This window comes from Furipterus horrens, unplaced genomic scaffold (genome assembly GCF_987537825.1).
Source record: "Furipterus horrens unplaced genomic scaffold, mFurHor1.1.pri manual_scaffold_16, whole genome shotgun sequence".
Taxonomy (NCBI): Eukaryota; Metazoa; Chordata; class Mammalia; order Chiroptera; family Furipteridae; genus Furipterus; species Furipterus horrens.
In genome coordinates this window covers 3,620,528-3,635,448 of record NW_028327186.1, presented here as the reverse complement: position 1 = coordinate 3,635,448, position 14,921 = coordinate 3,620,528, and the positions used below count along the sequence as shown (strand labels likewise).

General features: G+C 51.1%; 1 protein-coding gene across 2 annotated transcripts in view; it reads left to right on the top strand.

Annotated features, from left to right (window-relative positions):
• The window catches only part of LRRK1 (leucine rich repeat kinase 1), a 90,446-nt gene that overhangs the window by 39,733 nt on the left and 35,792 nt on the right, over window positions 1-14,921 (top strand). For both annotated transcript variants that reach the window (XM_090263862.1, XM_090263863.1), the window contains exons 6-10: window positions 8,258-8,484; window positions 9,686-9,813; window positions 9,912-10,075; window positions 10,871-11,008; window positions 13,059-13,171. In XM_090263862.1, coding sequence (XP_090119988.1) covers window positions 8,258-8,484; window positions 9,686-9,813; window positions 9,912-10,075; window positions 10,871-11,008; window positions 13,059-13,171 — 770 coding nt within the window. The remainder of the gene's footprint in view (window positions 1-8,257; window positions 8,485-9,685; window positions 9,814-9,911; window positions 10,076-10,870; window positions 11,009-13,058; window positions 13,172-14,921) is intronic.

Genomic DNA, 14,921 nt, shown 5'->3' with positions numbered 1-14,921 from the left:
CTTGTATGCTTCCTGTTTTTAAAAGGAACAACTGAAGTATTACAGGGGGAAAAAGCACAGTGTTATTTTCTTAAACTCACCTTTACCTAGTTTTAACAATTTTAGTGAAGAATCAGTGATAAATCGAACACTTTTTGGCATTTGGGTGATTAAAAGAGTCTGCTGATGGTTTTCTCTAAGTTACCCCCATGCTTTCTTCTTGGTGTGGGCCTTGGTGGAGGCAGAACTCAAATCTCTGAGTTCAGCTGCGGATTTCTCTTCCAGAAGATTTTCCTCTTGCACCCACATGCATGCATCTCATCGGCTGGAATCTTAATGGCCCTTGCAAGGTAACAGGTTTTGACTCGCAAAATAAAGTGAGTCCCCTATTACAGAATTATTTATGTCACTCAGAGAATTTTTTGTTGTTGTTGAAAGATTTGATTGGAAAAACTATGTATTGAATTAGGAACCTCTGAGAATGATCCTCTGGTTATTTTGCTTCTTCGCCTTGTCTACATTATTTTGTTCCTTTCTCTTACTATGCCCTTGGAGACTTGTTAATTTTGTAAGCAAATCTTGCGTCTTAGCATTGTTAGGTTGTCAGCTCCGGCTGAGGACATCAGCACTGATTTTCCATGGGTTTGTAATTGTCACTTCTATGCCCAGATTATTAGGGTACATTTTCTTTTATTTTTCATTTCCACTTTATTATGTTTCCAAAGACCCTTGAGTGGGTTTGATTTCTCAGCCTCCTGGTTTTGACTTCCTTATGGTTTTTCTAATCTTGGTCTAATTGTTTTCATTGCCCTTCTCTCTTTGAGCTGTTCTTGCTCAATGAGGCGAGACCGGTTATGTTTCACTTTTTCTGTTTTGTAGCTGGGTGGTCAGAGTTGTGCGCGGTTCCCCATCGCTTGTGATGCTTTCTGCTTTAAGACACATATTCTGTTGCCATGACTTGATTTTTCTCTCCTACCCACGCATTATTTGAAAGGGCATTTTTAATATCCCAATAATTGGGTAACTTTTAATTCAGCTTTTATCCTCGTTTTCATATTTCCTTTGCCTTTGTCTAGGGATAAATTATGAAGGAGGCTTCCTTTTCTGTTCCTCCCTTTTTTTCCTTTTCCTTTTTTCCTACTTACTTTTCCTTCCCACTCAGAATGTAATCAGTTTATGGGCAAGTTCATATGTATTCGAAAACAATTCATTCCCCCGCGCCCTACCGTTCGGGGACCTCCTCATTATTATTGCAGTGGGTAGCTTTATAAATCCTCTCTTCACTTTTGGCATATTTCTTTAAAGATTTTATTTATTTATTTTTAGAGAGAAGGGAAGGCAGGGAGAAAAAAGAGGGAGAGAAACATCAGTATGTGGTTGCCTCTCGCACGCCCCCAACTGGGGACCTGGCCCGCAACCCAGGCCTGTGCCCTGACTGGGAATCGAACTGGTGACCTTTCGGTTTGCAAGCTGGCACTCAATCCACTAAGCCACACCAGCCAGGGCCACTTTTGGCATATTTGATCTATTATATTCTGCTCATACCTTCCCGGAATTTTTATTAGGTTTTTTTGTACATATTTTGCTCTGGGTTGGAACTTAAAGATTGAGCACGGTTGTATTTGGGGTTCGTGCGAAAATTGTCTTGACCACAATCAAGGTGCCTTGTTTAGCTCTCCTAATGCCTTTGAACTTGGCCATGGCCAAGCCTTCCGTGGCCACGTGAACACGGGCAGGGCCAGAGCAAGCATCAGGCACCTGATTTGCAAGCCTGGTTCTGTCACTTTGAACAGGTCAGCTCTCTGAGGCTCTTTCTGGGCAAGCTGTGCCCACCATCACGGTGTTACAGCTGAACACGTGAGCGGGAGAGCCACCAGGAAGGTGTGACCGTGCGATCGCAGCTTGACCTCTGGAGCGCAGTCTTGAGTGTGTCCCTCGGAGGCAACAGATTGTCCCACGTTGACTGTTTCTAATGCCATCACAGGCTGTCACGCAATTTAGTTTTGCACTTCGTTTCTCATGGATCTTATTTCTCTGGTAGCATGCGCTTGCGTTTGTTTGCTTTAAATTATGTCAGCAGGCACCTGCCCACCTCTGTTTCCTGATCTCCCCTTGTCATCAGGCTGAGGACCCACCCTAATGGCCTGATGCTCATTGCTCACATCTGGAAAGACCCTATTTCTCATTCAGCTCCCATTCTAAGGCCCTGGCGGTGAGGACTAAACATATCTTTTGGGGGCAGAGGGAGAAGAATTCAGCCTGTAACACCATCTTTCTAGCTGCCACTCCATTGCCCTCCGCCTGGGTCCAACCGCAGTGGGTACTTCACAGGCCCGGGCACATGGCTAGGCGAGGTCCGATCTCCTTCTGTGTGAAACGCCCCCCTCTGCTTAAGAGCCTGTCCCCGCCGAGTGCAGGGACTTGAGTCCCACATGGAGCTTCTCCCAAGGGCAAGGACTGCGGGCAGTCAGTTCTTGTTTGTCTTAGCGGATGGGGACATGGACCTCGTCTCCAGCTCACTGACTCTCTGTCCAGCTGAGTCCTGTCCTCTGGGAACCTCTAGGTTGTCAGAGAGCCCTTGAGGCTCTGCATTCACCCCGGCTTGTCAGCACCCATCTGCAGACCCCCTCTCACAGCCGTGTTCCCTCCCCTCTGCATCCTTGACCTCACTCAGGTGAGCCCCCATGGGTCTTCCCCCCCCAAACCCCATTTTAACATCCAAATTCTATTGACTGCCTTTGCTGGGTCACGGCCCCTCGTCACCGAGCTCCAGTCTGTGCCCTGAAGGGAGTCACCGTCTCCAGTGGGGAAGATTCTCACACAATTAGCCTTAAGTCACGGCTCATGGACTGACCGTTGACGGGAACAATGAGTTGGGGACATGGAGAGAAAAGGTACGAATCCTGCTCTACGGGCTCAGTAGAGACCTAATAAGGAGGTGACATTGGAGCCCCCTTACACAACTGCTGAGGCATGTCCCCGTCATTGGAGCAGAGGACCGATCCCTCTCTTGGTCTGCTGGGGCCTGGTTGCCAGCCGACAGCTTGCCATGGTGAAAACCAGGCTAACGCCCTTGTAGACTCCAACCCTTCATGGGACAATCATTTTTTTCTTCCCCCAGTGAAGGTTGTACTGATCCGAAAGCAGTAGGTGCCATGGTGGCCCCACGGCTCACTCACTGTGACAGTCATGCCCGATGGCTTCAGGGAGCATTGCGGCAAGGGGGTGACTGGCCTTCTGCACCGCAGCCCCCATCACGGGACAAGCACCCCCAAACCTCCCTGTCAGCAATGAGCCAAATGCTCTTAAATACATCCAGCCCTTCTTCAACCAGTGTCTGAGAAAACAAATTCTGTGAGGCATCGCACCGGGCCTTTGGGAAGAGAAGAACTTCCTTCTAGTTGGCCCCAGATTTTAAAGGCTTGGGCTTGAGGGCAGAGATGAGTGTTCATCTGTTTGGGCTGGAGCGGGTGTGCCCTAACCACACACTTGAATTGCTGGGCTCCCCACATCCAGCTGCCTTTGATTTTGTAGCTCAGTGTGCATGGATTTAATTATGCTATTGCTGGCTTCCTTCCCTCACACCCTTGTTTATTGTGATCCCACCCGGACTACACACAAATAAGTAACGAGGGCTTCAGAGCTTGTCCGGCTAGGTTTCAATGTCAAGTGTACTGCGTCTTCCTAAGGGTGCGTTCCTCCTCCTTCCTCTTGGCCGCTTGGTAAACATTTGAGTGCCCTGTCATATTTGTGCACCAAAAGAAAGATTTTTTTTTTTTTTTTATCCTCAGGAGAGGACATTTTTTCATTGCTTTTAGAGAGAGAAGAAGGGAAAGAGGGAGAGAGAGAAAAAAAAAAAAGATGTGAAAGAGAAACACCTATTGGCTGCCTTCTTGGATGCACCCCGACTGGAGATTGAACCCGCAACCCGGGTATATGCCCTGACTGGGAACTGAACCCGTGACCTTCTGGTCTACTGGATGACGCTCCAACCAACTGAGCCACACCAGCCAGGCAAGAATAGAGCTTTTGTAAATAAAAGTTTTCACACTCACCCTAGACCATATAGAAACCTTATGTGTTTTTTTCAGCTCCATCCAGCCCAGAAAGCTTTCCACCAGCGTGTCTATATTTTGAGTATCATCATGTTAATGGATTTCTGCTTTTTACTGGAGTCGAACAGATTTCAACCCTGCAGAAATTTGGATGGGTGTAAGACCTAGAAAGGGCTCAGTTTTAGGAGTGATCAGTGTCTGCTTCCTTCCTGTCCACATGTCTCGGGGATTCAGGGGCACACACAGCCACTCCCTTCTAACTGATGGTCTTCTGCTGATAGGCCGGTGCCCCCTACGGGAGGTATCCTTTCTTGGCTTTGTGGCCTATATGACATGCTTATGGCCAGAAACCCATCACGCAGGGCACCTAGATGCACATTCATTACACACACACACACACGCACACACACACACACCCCTCTCTTCCCTCTGAACCATAAACGACCTGATCGTTGCTTTCATCCGCTGCGCCTGCATCTTGACTCCTCCCAGCGTCTTATACGATGGTTTGTACGTAGCGCTACTCAGGTAAGCGTTGCTGAACGTACCAACACAAGTAAAGCGCGAGGGCACCCCTGTTACATAACAGGCAGTCACACAGCTCTAGTGAGGTGTAAAGAGGGCAGTCTCTGCACCAGGGTTTCCAGGAGTAGTTGGCTTTCCGTGGGAGAGGGCAGGGCCGTGAATTCCAGGCGGGAGAAAACGGAGCAGGGTGCAGAGGCAGGAAGGGTGGGGGCAGGACAGAGTGAGGTGACACAGGCCGGCCCAGCCTGCAGAATCGGGGATCCCAGAACGACCTTGTGACACCCACCGTCAAAAGGAGGCCAGCTCTCAGGAGTCAGTTGTTGCAAGAGCTCCCGTCACCATGCCCACCAAACTTGTGTTTCCCACCGTATCCCTCCATCACCATAACAACCACATCCCAGGAGGATCCTCATCAGCCCCAGAGCACCCCGCAGCCTTTGGTGCACTGGCCAATCAACTACTGACAGCGAGACCACACCCCAGTCTTCCTGCCCTACATCCCAGCCTTCCTGTGAATTTCAGCCTTGGGCCCACTTTCTGAGCCGTGCAGTTTACTTACAAACAAACAGGCAGGTTCTGGGCTCTAATTGGCTATTTCCCCTTGGCCTCGAATCCTCTGCTCTAAGATATGCCCATCCCCCGATTTCCTCTCACTAGAATACATCACTAACTGCACAAGCCATCTGCCAATGGGAACGCAGAGGGCGGGCCGAGGACGTGGAGGAGATCGTGAGACGCAAATTTGCAAAGTGATTGGGGTGCATCATAGAGATGTGGGGCTGACCATAAGAGCCTGGATATTCAGCTGAAGGCAGGCTGAGGGCAGGGGAAGGCTGGAGGATTTTGAGCAGACTCGGTTATTTTTAGGATGTTTGATCTGGTGAGAGGTATGAACGGATGGATTGCAGGCCTCAGTGGCTTGCGTCTCAACGCACAAATGTTTATTTAGCATCTGCTGCATGCTAGGCACACTGCTGAGCTTTGGAGGTGCATGCAGTCCGGGTTCTGGAAGGCCACCCTGCTTGCTGGGACAGGGGAGATGAGCCTTGGGCTGAGTTAGCAGCCTGAAATCAGTAAACAGGTTCCTATAAGGAGACTTGAGCTGCAGAGAGCCTGAGAAGGTTCTCAGCTGCACCGAGACTTGCCCAAGGTCCCCGTGGTCTCAGTTAAGAAGACACGGGGTGAGTCCCCTCTCCTTGTGCAGCTCAGAGGACCTGGAGGAGGTGCAAGAGGGAGGGTGTCATTCTCAGGACAACAACATGTAAGCTGACCCTCCAAGGATGCCTAGGTCCTTTGTACCATAATTGGTTCATGGCATAGTAATAGTCTGATTCTTTCCTGTTGTTTTATTTATCTTTGGTGGTCCTGCAGAGTTTTATTTATAAGAATCTCCATAGCCCTGGCCAGTGTGGCTCATTTGGTTGGAACATCGTCCCTTAGACTGAAGGGTTGTGAGTTCGATTCCCAGTCAGGGCACATACCCAGGTGGCGGGTTTAATCCCCAATCGGGGTGCATAGGAGAAGGCAACTAATCGATGTTTCTCTCTCTCTCTCTCTCTCTCTCTCTCTCTCTCTCTCTCTCTCTGTCTCTCTGTCTCTCTCTCCCTTCCTCGCTCTCTAAAACCAATGAGAAAATGTCCTCTGGTGGGTATTAAAAAAAAGAAGACTTTCCCTAGATTCCTAAGATTTGTTGTTTAAAATCAGGAGTAAACCCAGCCTCCTTTTCATCTTGCATTTGGCTGCCATTTTAGATCAGGCCCAGTCTATTTGATATTGAATGACCGCAGTGGCCACACGGAGTGAGTGGAGGGTCAGGCCGCACACTGGACACCTTGGCCCTGTGTGCAGCTGTCTGGCCTTGGGCCCAAGACCTGGGTGTGTCCCTGAGAACCCAGGCAGGGGTCACAGCCAGGCCCTAGGAGGACCTTCCTGAACTTGGCACTGTGAGGACCAGCATGTTGCCCCTCCTCTCCACCTGCTCCTGGATTCACTGACATGCTTTCCCATGGGAAGCCACTGTCCTTGAACAGGCCACATCCAGTACACTATCATCCGTCCCCCTTTGTTCAGGTGAATGGAGACAGAGACAGAGAGACAGAGAGTTCCTTATTCTCGGTGCAAAGAATAGGAACTTGGAGAGGTGTAAGAAACCCAGGCTTTCAGATTCTGATTACCAAGGCGAGGAAGACAAGACACGCACCGCCACCTAGGGACCAGGCCGGGAAGTCTGTCTGCTGCAGCCAATTTGAAAAGCAAACTCGGGCCACTTTTATTGGTGTCATTCCCACAGTGGGCCAGGTTGTGACATTTTCCCATCTGCGAAGCACTCATGTTTGTTTCTCTAATTTTCTGATATGCCTTTCAGTCGCTTTGGAGAAACAAACCCAAAAGCCAGTGTCCTCCCCCCCAGAAACCTAACGGGGCCCCCAAATTCTGTGATAATCCAAAAGGAAGACCAACTCTGCTCGTGTGTGTTTGGGTCTCTCACCATCGCCCACCAGCAAACCAACCGCTGGCCTCTCTGACTCCCCCTTGTGGACGTGAACAAAAGCCATCCAGAGGAGAAAAGCAAAGGGGATTTATTCCGAGCTTGCTGCTGCAGGGAGTCAGCCGGCCCCTTGAGTTTTGGCAGAGACCCAAAGCCAGGCAGAAGGGTCAGGAAAGTTTAGAGTCAAGCAGAGGGAAGGCTCAGGGGTGCCAGACTGGAGGCTGTTGATGGCGAAGCGGGAGGCAGTCGACTAGAAGAGCGGCGCCCTACGTGATTGGCTGAGGTGCCTATTTGGCTTTCTCTGGGTGATGTAAGTTGGAAGTGGGGACAAAGAATAGGGAAGCTATCAATTACTAATCAAGTCTGGGCCCCTGGGGGCTAATTGTTACAGAAGTTATTGTTTATTTCCTGGCCTGTGTGACTCAGTGGGTTAAGCATAGGCCCATAAACCGAAAGGTCGCAGGTTCGATTCCCGGTCAGGGCGCATGCCTGGGTTGCAGGTTCAATCCTAGTCAGCATGCAAGAGGCAACCAATCAATGTTCCTCTCTCACATCAATGTCTCTCTCCCTCTCTCTCTCCCTTTCTTCCCTCTCTCTAAAAATCAATAAAAGAAAAAAATTTTAAGTTAGTGTTTAGCTTCCAGGATTGTTACTAGATAGCAGACTGCTCTTCTGCAGGTCTGGGTTACTTACAGACTGGTTCCTGGGCTATTTATTATAGATAAGGGGGTTAGTTTCCTGGACAGATGGGGGGGAGCATCAAAGTACCATTTTTTATAGATGGTCTGGCCACTGTCCCTTTGGGTAATTAGTCTCTCACTCTGGAAGCAGCACCCAGGGTAAAAATGGCAGCACTAATCCCAGGGAAGAGAGTGCTTAAGAGAGGTCGGAAGACCTGGGTTTGCTCCTCAGCCTTCTCAGTCCAGGAAGGCTCCTCCGAGCTGGGGTGGCCTCCTCTGGGCCGAGCAGGGGCCCTTTGTGCAGCGCTTCCTACCGCTCCATGCCATTAAACTCACGGGCTCCCTCTAGAGGCTGGAGAGACAGCAGCGGGAGCTGGGCCGCGGTGGGTGACAGCCCGGGGGAACGGGCCCCAGCATCTGGGGCTCCGCTGGGTCAGAACTGAATAAGTCACCAATTTGTCCTGAGCCAACAGCTGCCCTGCGCTCACTCCCCCGCGATGCGATGCCCACCCCCTTCCTCCCACCCCCAGGCTCTTCGTGTGAAGTGGGCCCACCTCAAGCTGCCCTGGGTGGACATCGACTGGCTCATAGACATCTCCTGCCAGATCACGGAGCTGGACCTTTCCGCCAACTGCCTGTCCTCCCTGCCGTCCGTCATCCCCTGGGGACTCATCAACCTGCGGAAGCTGAACCTCTCGGACAACCACCTGGCCGAGCTGCCCGGGGTGCAGTCCTCCGACGAGATCATCTGTTCCAGGTGGGCCTCCCTGCCCTTGCACGCGCTGGGGTGGGGGTGGGGGGACCCTCTGCACCCCCGCTGCCATGCCAGCCTCCCTGGCGCGTGCTCCCTGAGGGCAGTCTGTGGTTTTGAAAAGGCATTTTCAGCTGAAACGAGAGAAGGAAGCTATGCCTGCCCCAAGGCAAGCTCTCTCCTGGGGACAAGGCCCCTGGCCTCCCACCCTGGGGAAGGCGGGGCGGGGTGGTTTGCATCCCCCGGTGCACTGCTCACTCACGGCCCTGCCCCCCGATGCCCAGTCTCCATCCCACACACGGGAATCCAAGGAGGGGGCTGGTGGAAGCAGGGGACCCAGACACCTCAGCTTTTATTCTACCTCCCAGGGGAAGTAGGAAAGGCCCCAGGGGAGGAGTTCACTCCGAAGGACCCTGACAGCAGGAAGCAAGCAGGTGTGGGCGGCTCTGTCTCCTTTTTTTGGGTGGGCAGGGGGTGGGGGGGGCTTGGGAAGCTAAGGCTCTAACTGAAGTAAGAGAGAAAGAAGGGTGTTGGAAGGAGCTCAGCGTCATTAGTAACCAGTGGAGGGAAGAAAAAAGAACCTGCACACAAAAGTCTAAAGAATGAGCGTCATCCCAGCAGAGGTTCTCTGGGGGTCCTTACATGGGGTGGACTCAAGGGTCCAGAAGATTGAAGGCCACCTGCAAGCCAGCAGCTCACATTGTTGCTACCCTGTCTATGAGAAAGGCTTTCATTCCTATTGGCCAGCGAGACCAGGGCCCCCCGAAGAGAACTTTGATTTCCTTTGTCTCCATGGGACATGGTAACAGTTAATGCAATGAGTAAAAATGATATCGCTGTGTTTTTGTTTTTTTTTTAATTGTTTTAAACATTGTATTTATTTGTAGAGAGAGGGGACAGGAGGGAGAAAGAGAGGGAGAGAAACATCCATTGGCTACCTCTCACACGCCCCCAGCTGGGGACCTGGCCCGCAACCCAGGCATGTGCCCTGACTGGGAATCGAACCTGTGACCTTTTGGTTCACAGGCTGGTGCTCAATCCACTGAGTCACACCAGCCGGGGCTATCACTGCATTTTCAATGCCTGTTCTTTTAGCCTCATGCAAGGAGCCAAAGGAAAAGGGCACCTGTGTGTTTACAAAAATACGTCATAGGGGAGCTTGACCTCTTTCTTCTGATGCTTTGACGTCCTTCTTCCCCAACGACAGGCTCCTTGAAATTGATATTTCCAACAACAAGCTGTCACATCTCCCGCCGGGTCTCCTGCACCTCTCCAAGCTCCAGAAACTGACCGCTTCAAAAAATTACTTAGAAAGATTGTTCGAAGAAGAAAGCGGTATGTTCCCCCATCCGTAACCTGGCTTGATTCGTCATTTTCTTCTTGATAGGGATTTTTTTTTACCAGTTCATACTTCTTTTTTTCCCCTCCCCTAGCCACTAACTGGATAGGTTTGCGGAAACTACAGGAACTGGATATTTCTGACAATAAACTGACGGAGCTCCCTGCGGTCTTCCTTCATTCTTTCAAGTCCCTCAGTTACCTGAACGTCTCCAGAAATAAACTGAAGATGTTTCCAGACGCCTGGGCCTGTCCTTTGGTTAGTATCACACCAGACGTCACAGAGGGTTCAGTGCCTGTCACCCCTGCTCCCCTTTGGTGGCCTTGCTGGGTAATCAGAGTGTCAGTCCCATGTTACAGACCAGAAATGTCCCTCAGCAGTCAGCAGCTGGGTGTCTCAGGCAGGTAACTCACCTGAAAGCCGGACCACGCGGCTCTGGGCTTGAGATGTGCCCCGTGAGACCTACAGACCTTTCCACATTTACAACTTGCTTGTCTGGTGTGGGATGACTTCTGCCCAAAAAGGGGGGACGGCAGGGGCCAGTGGGGGGCTTGGTTCCTTTTGGACAGCTCTACAGCGAGAATAAAGAAGACATCATCTACTTCATCGCACTGCCGATGAAATGGTGTTTTTGTTTCTCGGGGAAGTTGGCGCGTGAAAGCAGACAGAGCAGCGTAAAGAGTAGTCGTGTTTTCTGGCTGTTGGTTTTACCCCAGGAAGTTCTCCCTCAGCAATAGTAACATTTCCAGTTTAAACATGCATGTGTGGGAATCCAGCCCCTCTCCAGAGCCTGGGCCTGAATGGTTCCATTATCTCCGAGGACAATAAGCCAGATGTTCTGGAGGAAAAGGAGTATGAACCCCCACGGTCTCCCCTGAGAATCCGGGAAAGCGGGGCAACCACAGTTTGCAGCCTCTTCATTAACTGAGTCGTATTTATTACAGAGCCACGGTGTAATGTCTTATTTTTAAATCAAATCGGGTCTTTCCTATCGGCCCCGCCGCTTTGAAGAAGCTAATCCCCACCTCATTCTCTTTCTCCTCCAACTGCTAGAAATGTTGTAAAGCACCCCAAAATGCCCTGGAATGTCTGCCCGACAGGATGGCTGTCTTCTGGAAAAACCACCTGAAGGACGTGGATTTCTCAGAGAACGCGCTCAAGGAAGTCCCTCCGGGCCTTTTCCAGCTCGACGTAAGTCCGAGAGCATCTCACGTTCAGCTTTCGTGAAAAAAATCAGTCCACAGGGCAGGGACGTCAGTGCCCTTCTGAGCCTCTGAGACCAAAAGAAGTTGAAAGAAAAGTTCAACTGTCCAAAAACAAGGTGTCATTACGAGCGAAGATTGATAGGAAATACGCAAAACGAAAACAGCTCTGCAAGGGGTGTGGGGTTATGGGTCTTTCCCTCCAGAACTTTCTTTAATGTTGAAAACTGTGAGCGCAACCCAGCAGCCCCTCTGTCTGACCCTCTCCCGTTCTGTCCCTTCCCTGGTGACACAGAGCTCTGCTGGTGTAGGAAACCTCCTTGTCGCTGCCTCTCTCCTGAGAGGTGGCTGTCCTGGAAGCTTCTTTGGACGTGAATTCAGGACAGTGTCTTTTCCCAGAGTCCTGTTTGTCTCCTTGCCCCTCCCACCCACGTGGGGCTCCGTTCTCCCTTTTTTTTTTTTTTTTCCATCTTCACTAAGGACATGTTCACTGATCCTAGAGAGAGAGGAAGGGAGGGAGGGAGAGAGAGAGGGAGAGAGAGACATTGATGTGAGAGAAACATGGATCAGCTGCCTCCTGTACACGCCGTGACTGGGGATAGAACCCACCAACTAGGCATGTGCCCCGACCGGGAATTGAACCTGCCACCTTTTTGGTGCATGGGATGATGCTCCAACCAACTGAACCCCCCGGCTGGGGCTCCTTTCCCACATTAGGTTGTTGCAGGCCCCCTTAAGGCAAAGCATAGATCCTATTTGGCACTTGACTTTGTCGCCCAGGACCAGCCCCAGAAAGGGGCCTGATAAGGATTTGCTGAGGGCATCAGGGCAGCGCCAGGCGTGCAAAGGCATTGGTCCCTACAGGATCTCCTCCAGGGCCAGGGGTGGCTTCCCCATGTTCAGGGATCCCCAGAAGGCATCAGGGGCCCTTTCAACAGGTAGGTTCTCAGGACGAGGGCCGTCCTGCCATGGGCACCAGGGCAAACATGGGGAAAGGGCCCCAGGGTGTGTCCGTTGCACAGGGAGGGCTGGTGGGTGAGAACACAGGTCGCTACTACCCTCAGGGGCTCCCCTGGCCACGAGCTTACATCCTCCACCTGACCTCTGTCCTTGCAGGGCAGCCCCTCGGCCAGTCCCCTGTTCCCAGTCTGTTACCTCTATGTCACACCAACAACTGGCTTGGTTTTCTGGTTCCCACCGCAGCCAGGAAAGGAGGGGGAGAACCTCGCCCAGCCCCTCACCACTCGGCCCTATGGGAATCCACGTCTGTCCTCCAGATCGGGGGTTGGGGAGGGGGGTGCCTCGGCCCCCGTAGACATCGGCAGACGAGCTGGCTGACCCTGAGGGTAGGGGGCAGTGTGGGCCCCCTTCCACCAGGGAGAGAACAAAGGGTGCACTGTGAGGCACCCCAAGGCTCCCGTTGCCGACGGACTAGTTAGCATCCGAGGCGCCTGCCTTCTCATGAAGGTGAAACCCGTTCCCAGTCTAAGGGCAGAGGCTCTGTCCTCGGTGACTGGGTTTGCTGCCAGGCTAACAGCAGGGCACACGGTGGCCCCAGGCTTCTGGCCAGCAGAGCCTGTGCCATTGGGACAGTCACACTCAGTGTCACTGCTACCACCTGCCCCTGTCCACGATGTCACCTGGGCCGGCCCAAGGAGGCCCCATGATGTGCACCCCTCCTGGGGTAACACCATGGCCTCCAGGACCCTCAGAGTCAGCCGCTGTCCCCAAGATGGGGCCCATGAATCACCACCACTCGGCCTGTATGAAGTCTCAGCCCTGAGAAGTGCCTTATTAGACTCCTTTCATTCTGGAATCATCGTCTCCTGTTGATCTGGGGGGAAGGGTGTTCTATAAATTGTCCTATATGTTTGGTATAATTTCTTAAGTCATAAGACACTCTCAAGCCCACATTACGGAATCTCGGTCAAGGTCATAATTATTTGGCTTCACTTTGTCAGGGAACTGGCTTTTCTCTTCAGTTCTTCCTCCCCTTTGGCATGAAATGGCACCTTCATCTCTCTCCCTCTCTGTCCCAGGCCCTCACATCCTTGAGGTTACAGGGAAACCAGCTGGTGGCCGTGCCGCCTCCAGAGAAGTGGACCTGCAGGCACCTGAAAACCCTGGATCTCTCCAGAAACCAGTTTGGCAAGTAAGCAAATCTCTGTCCTGGGCAGGTTCTGAAATGTGCGTGACACAGTCTTTCTGTCCCTTGGGATATGTATTAGCTTGTTAGGGTGGCCATAACGAAGTACCAGAGGCTGGGGGACATTTATGTGGCACAGTCTTGGAGGCTGGAAGTCCAAGGTCAAGGTGTCAGCAGGGTCGATTGTTTCTGAGGCTCCTCTTCTAGGCTTGCAGTTGGCTGTCTTCTCTGTCCCCAAACGTCTTCCCTCTGGGCCCATGTCCTCATACCCTCTTCCTGTGAGGTCACCGGTTATATTGGATTAAGGTCCATTCACATGATCTCATGTTAACATAATCACCCCTGTTAAGACTTCCTCTGCAAAGAAGGCCACATTCTGAGTGCTGGGAGGTAGGGCTTCAGCCTCTTAATTTGGAGGAAGGGAGACACAATGTAGCCCATAACAGTGTTCCCCTCATTTCTAATTTTTAAAGACTCTTGGAGACTCTTCTCCCTTTAGTCTAACCTGTCATCCTGTTCAAAAGTTTTTGTCAATTGCTAAGCCATATGTATATTGACCGAATAAAAAGTACCCCCCAAATTGCTAACCAATATGTATATACGAGGTCTGTCCAGAAGGTATGCAGCTGTGTAATGTGAAAAATAGAGACATTTATTGAAGAAGATAACAAGGTACAAGAAACATTGTACACAAGACAAGGATGCCTCAGTCCCCTTCAAAGCAGGGACCTTGGGACCTCACACAGTTCTCCCCATCACCATCAGCTGCCCCGTCGTATTTTCCTGAATCTCATTGAAGGTCTGAAATCTCTTCCCTTTCAAAGCTGATTCTAGTTTTGGGAAAAGCTAGAAGTTGCAGGACACCAAATCTGGGCTGTAGGGGGGCTGAGTCACCTAGGTGGTTTGATGTTTCACCAAAAAACTCTGCACAAGATGTGATGTATGAGCAGGTGCATTGTCATGATGAAGCTGCCAGTCACCAGTTGCCCATAGCTGCGGCCTTCTGAACCATCAGAATAGTTTCCAAAGAGAAATGGTCAATCTTAACACAAAATCTGATGCAGATTTGTCACTCTACTTGCTCAGTCATTTTGAATGCAACGGCCACACAGTACACAAACTCACTCAACAGCATCTACCACCCCTACTGACTAGTACAGTGAAGTCGTCATTGTTCACACATGTGCATTCCAGTCCACTCTCCTTGGCTGCCAGGTTACATCGATGTTGCACAAACTATTCCCGTTATAGTAACAATGGCTGGGCTTTTTCCAGACAGACCTCGTATGTATTTAATAAAAAGAATTCCCCCTCCCCAAGACTAAATTAAAAGGTGAAAATCTGGGGACAAGCCCAGGTGGCGCTTCAGACCTTAGAGACCAACCTCTAGGTTCAGTTGGGGAAGGTCACTTCTGTAGCATCTCAGCAGAACGTACACCTCAAAAAGAACTACCCTGGGGACCATCCTGTAAAGTCACACCCACTGGAACGGGCATTCCTGCCAGGCACGGGAACACTCACACCTGCCTGAAATGGAAAAGCCCAAGAATGGAAACCACCAGTCATCCCGGCGTCAGGTCACCTTCCCTAGACGTTTCTTTCCCAGAGTCTTCTTGAGCTGTCGACGCTCACACGTCAGCTGCAGGGGGGCCTGACACTCCGCTGATGCAGTTTTCTCCCTCGTCTCTACATGCTTCAGCATGATAGAGTCACAGCCAAAATAGTACGGTCTTTGTCCTGCTTTCCTCCAAGTTTG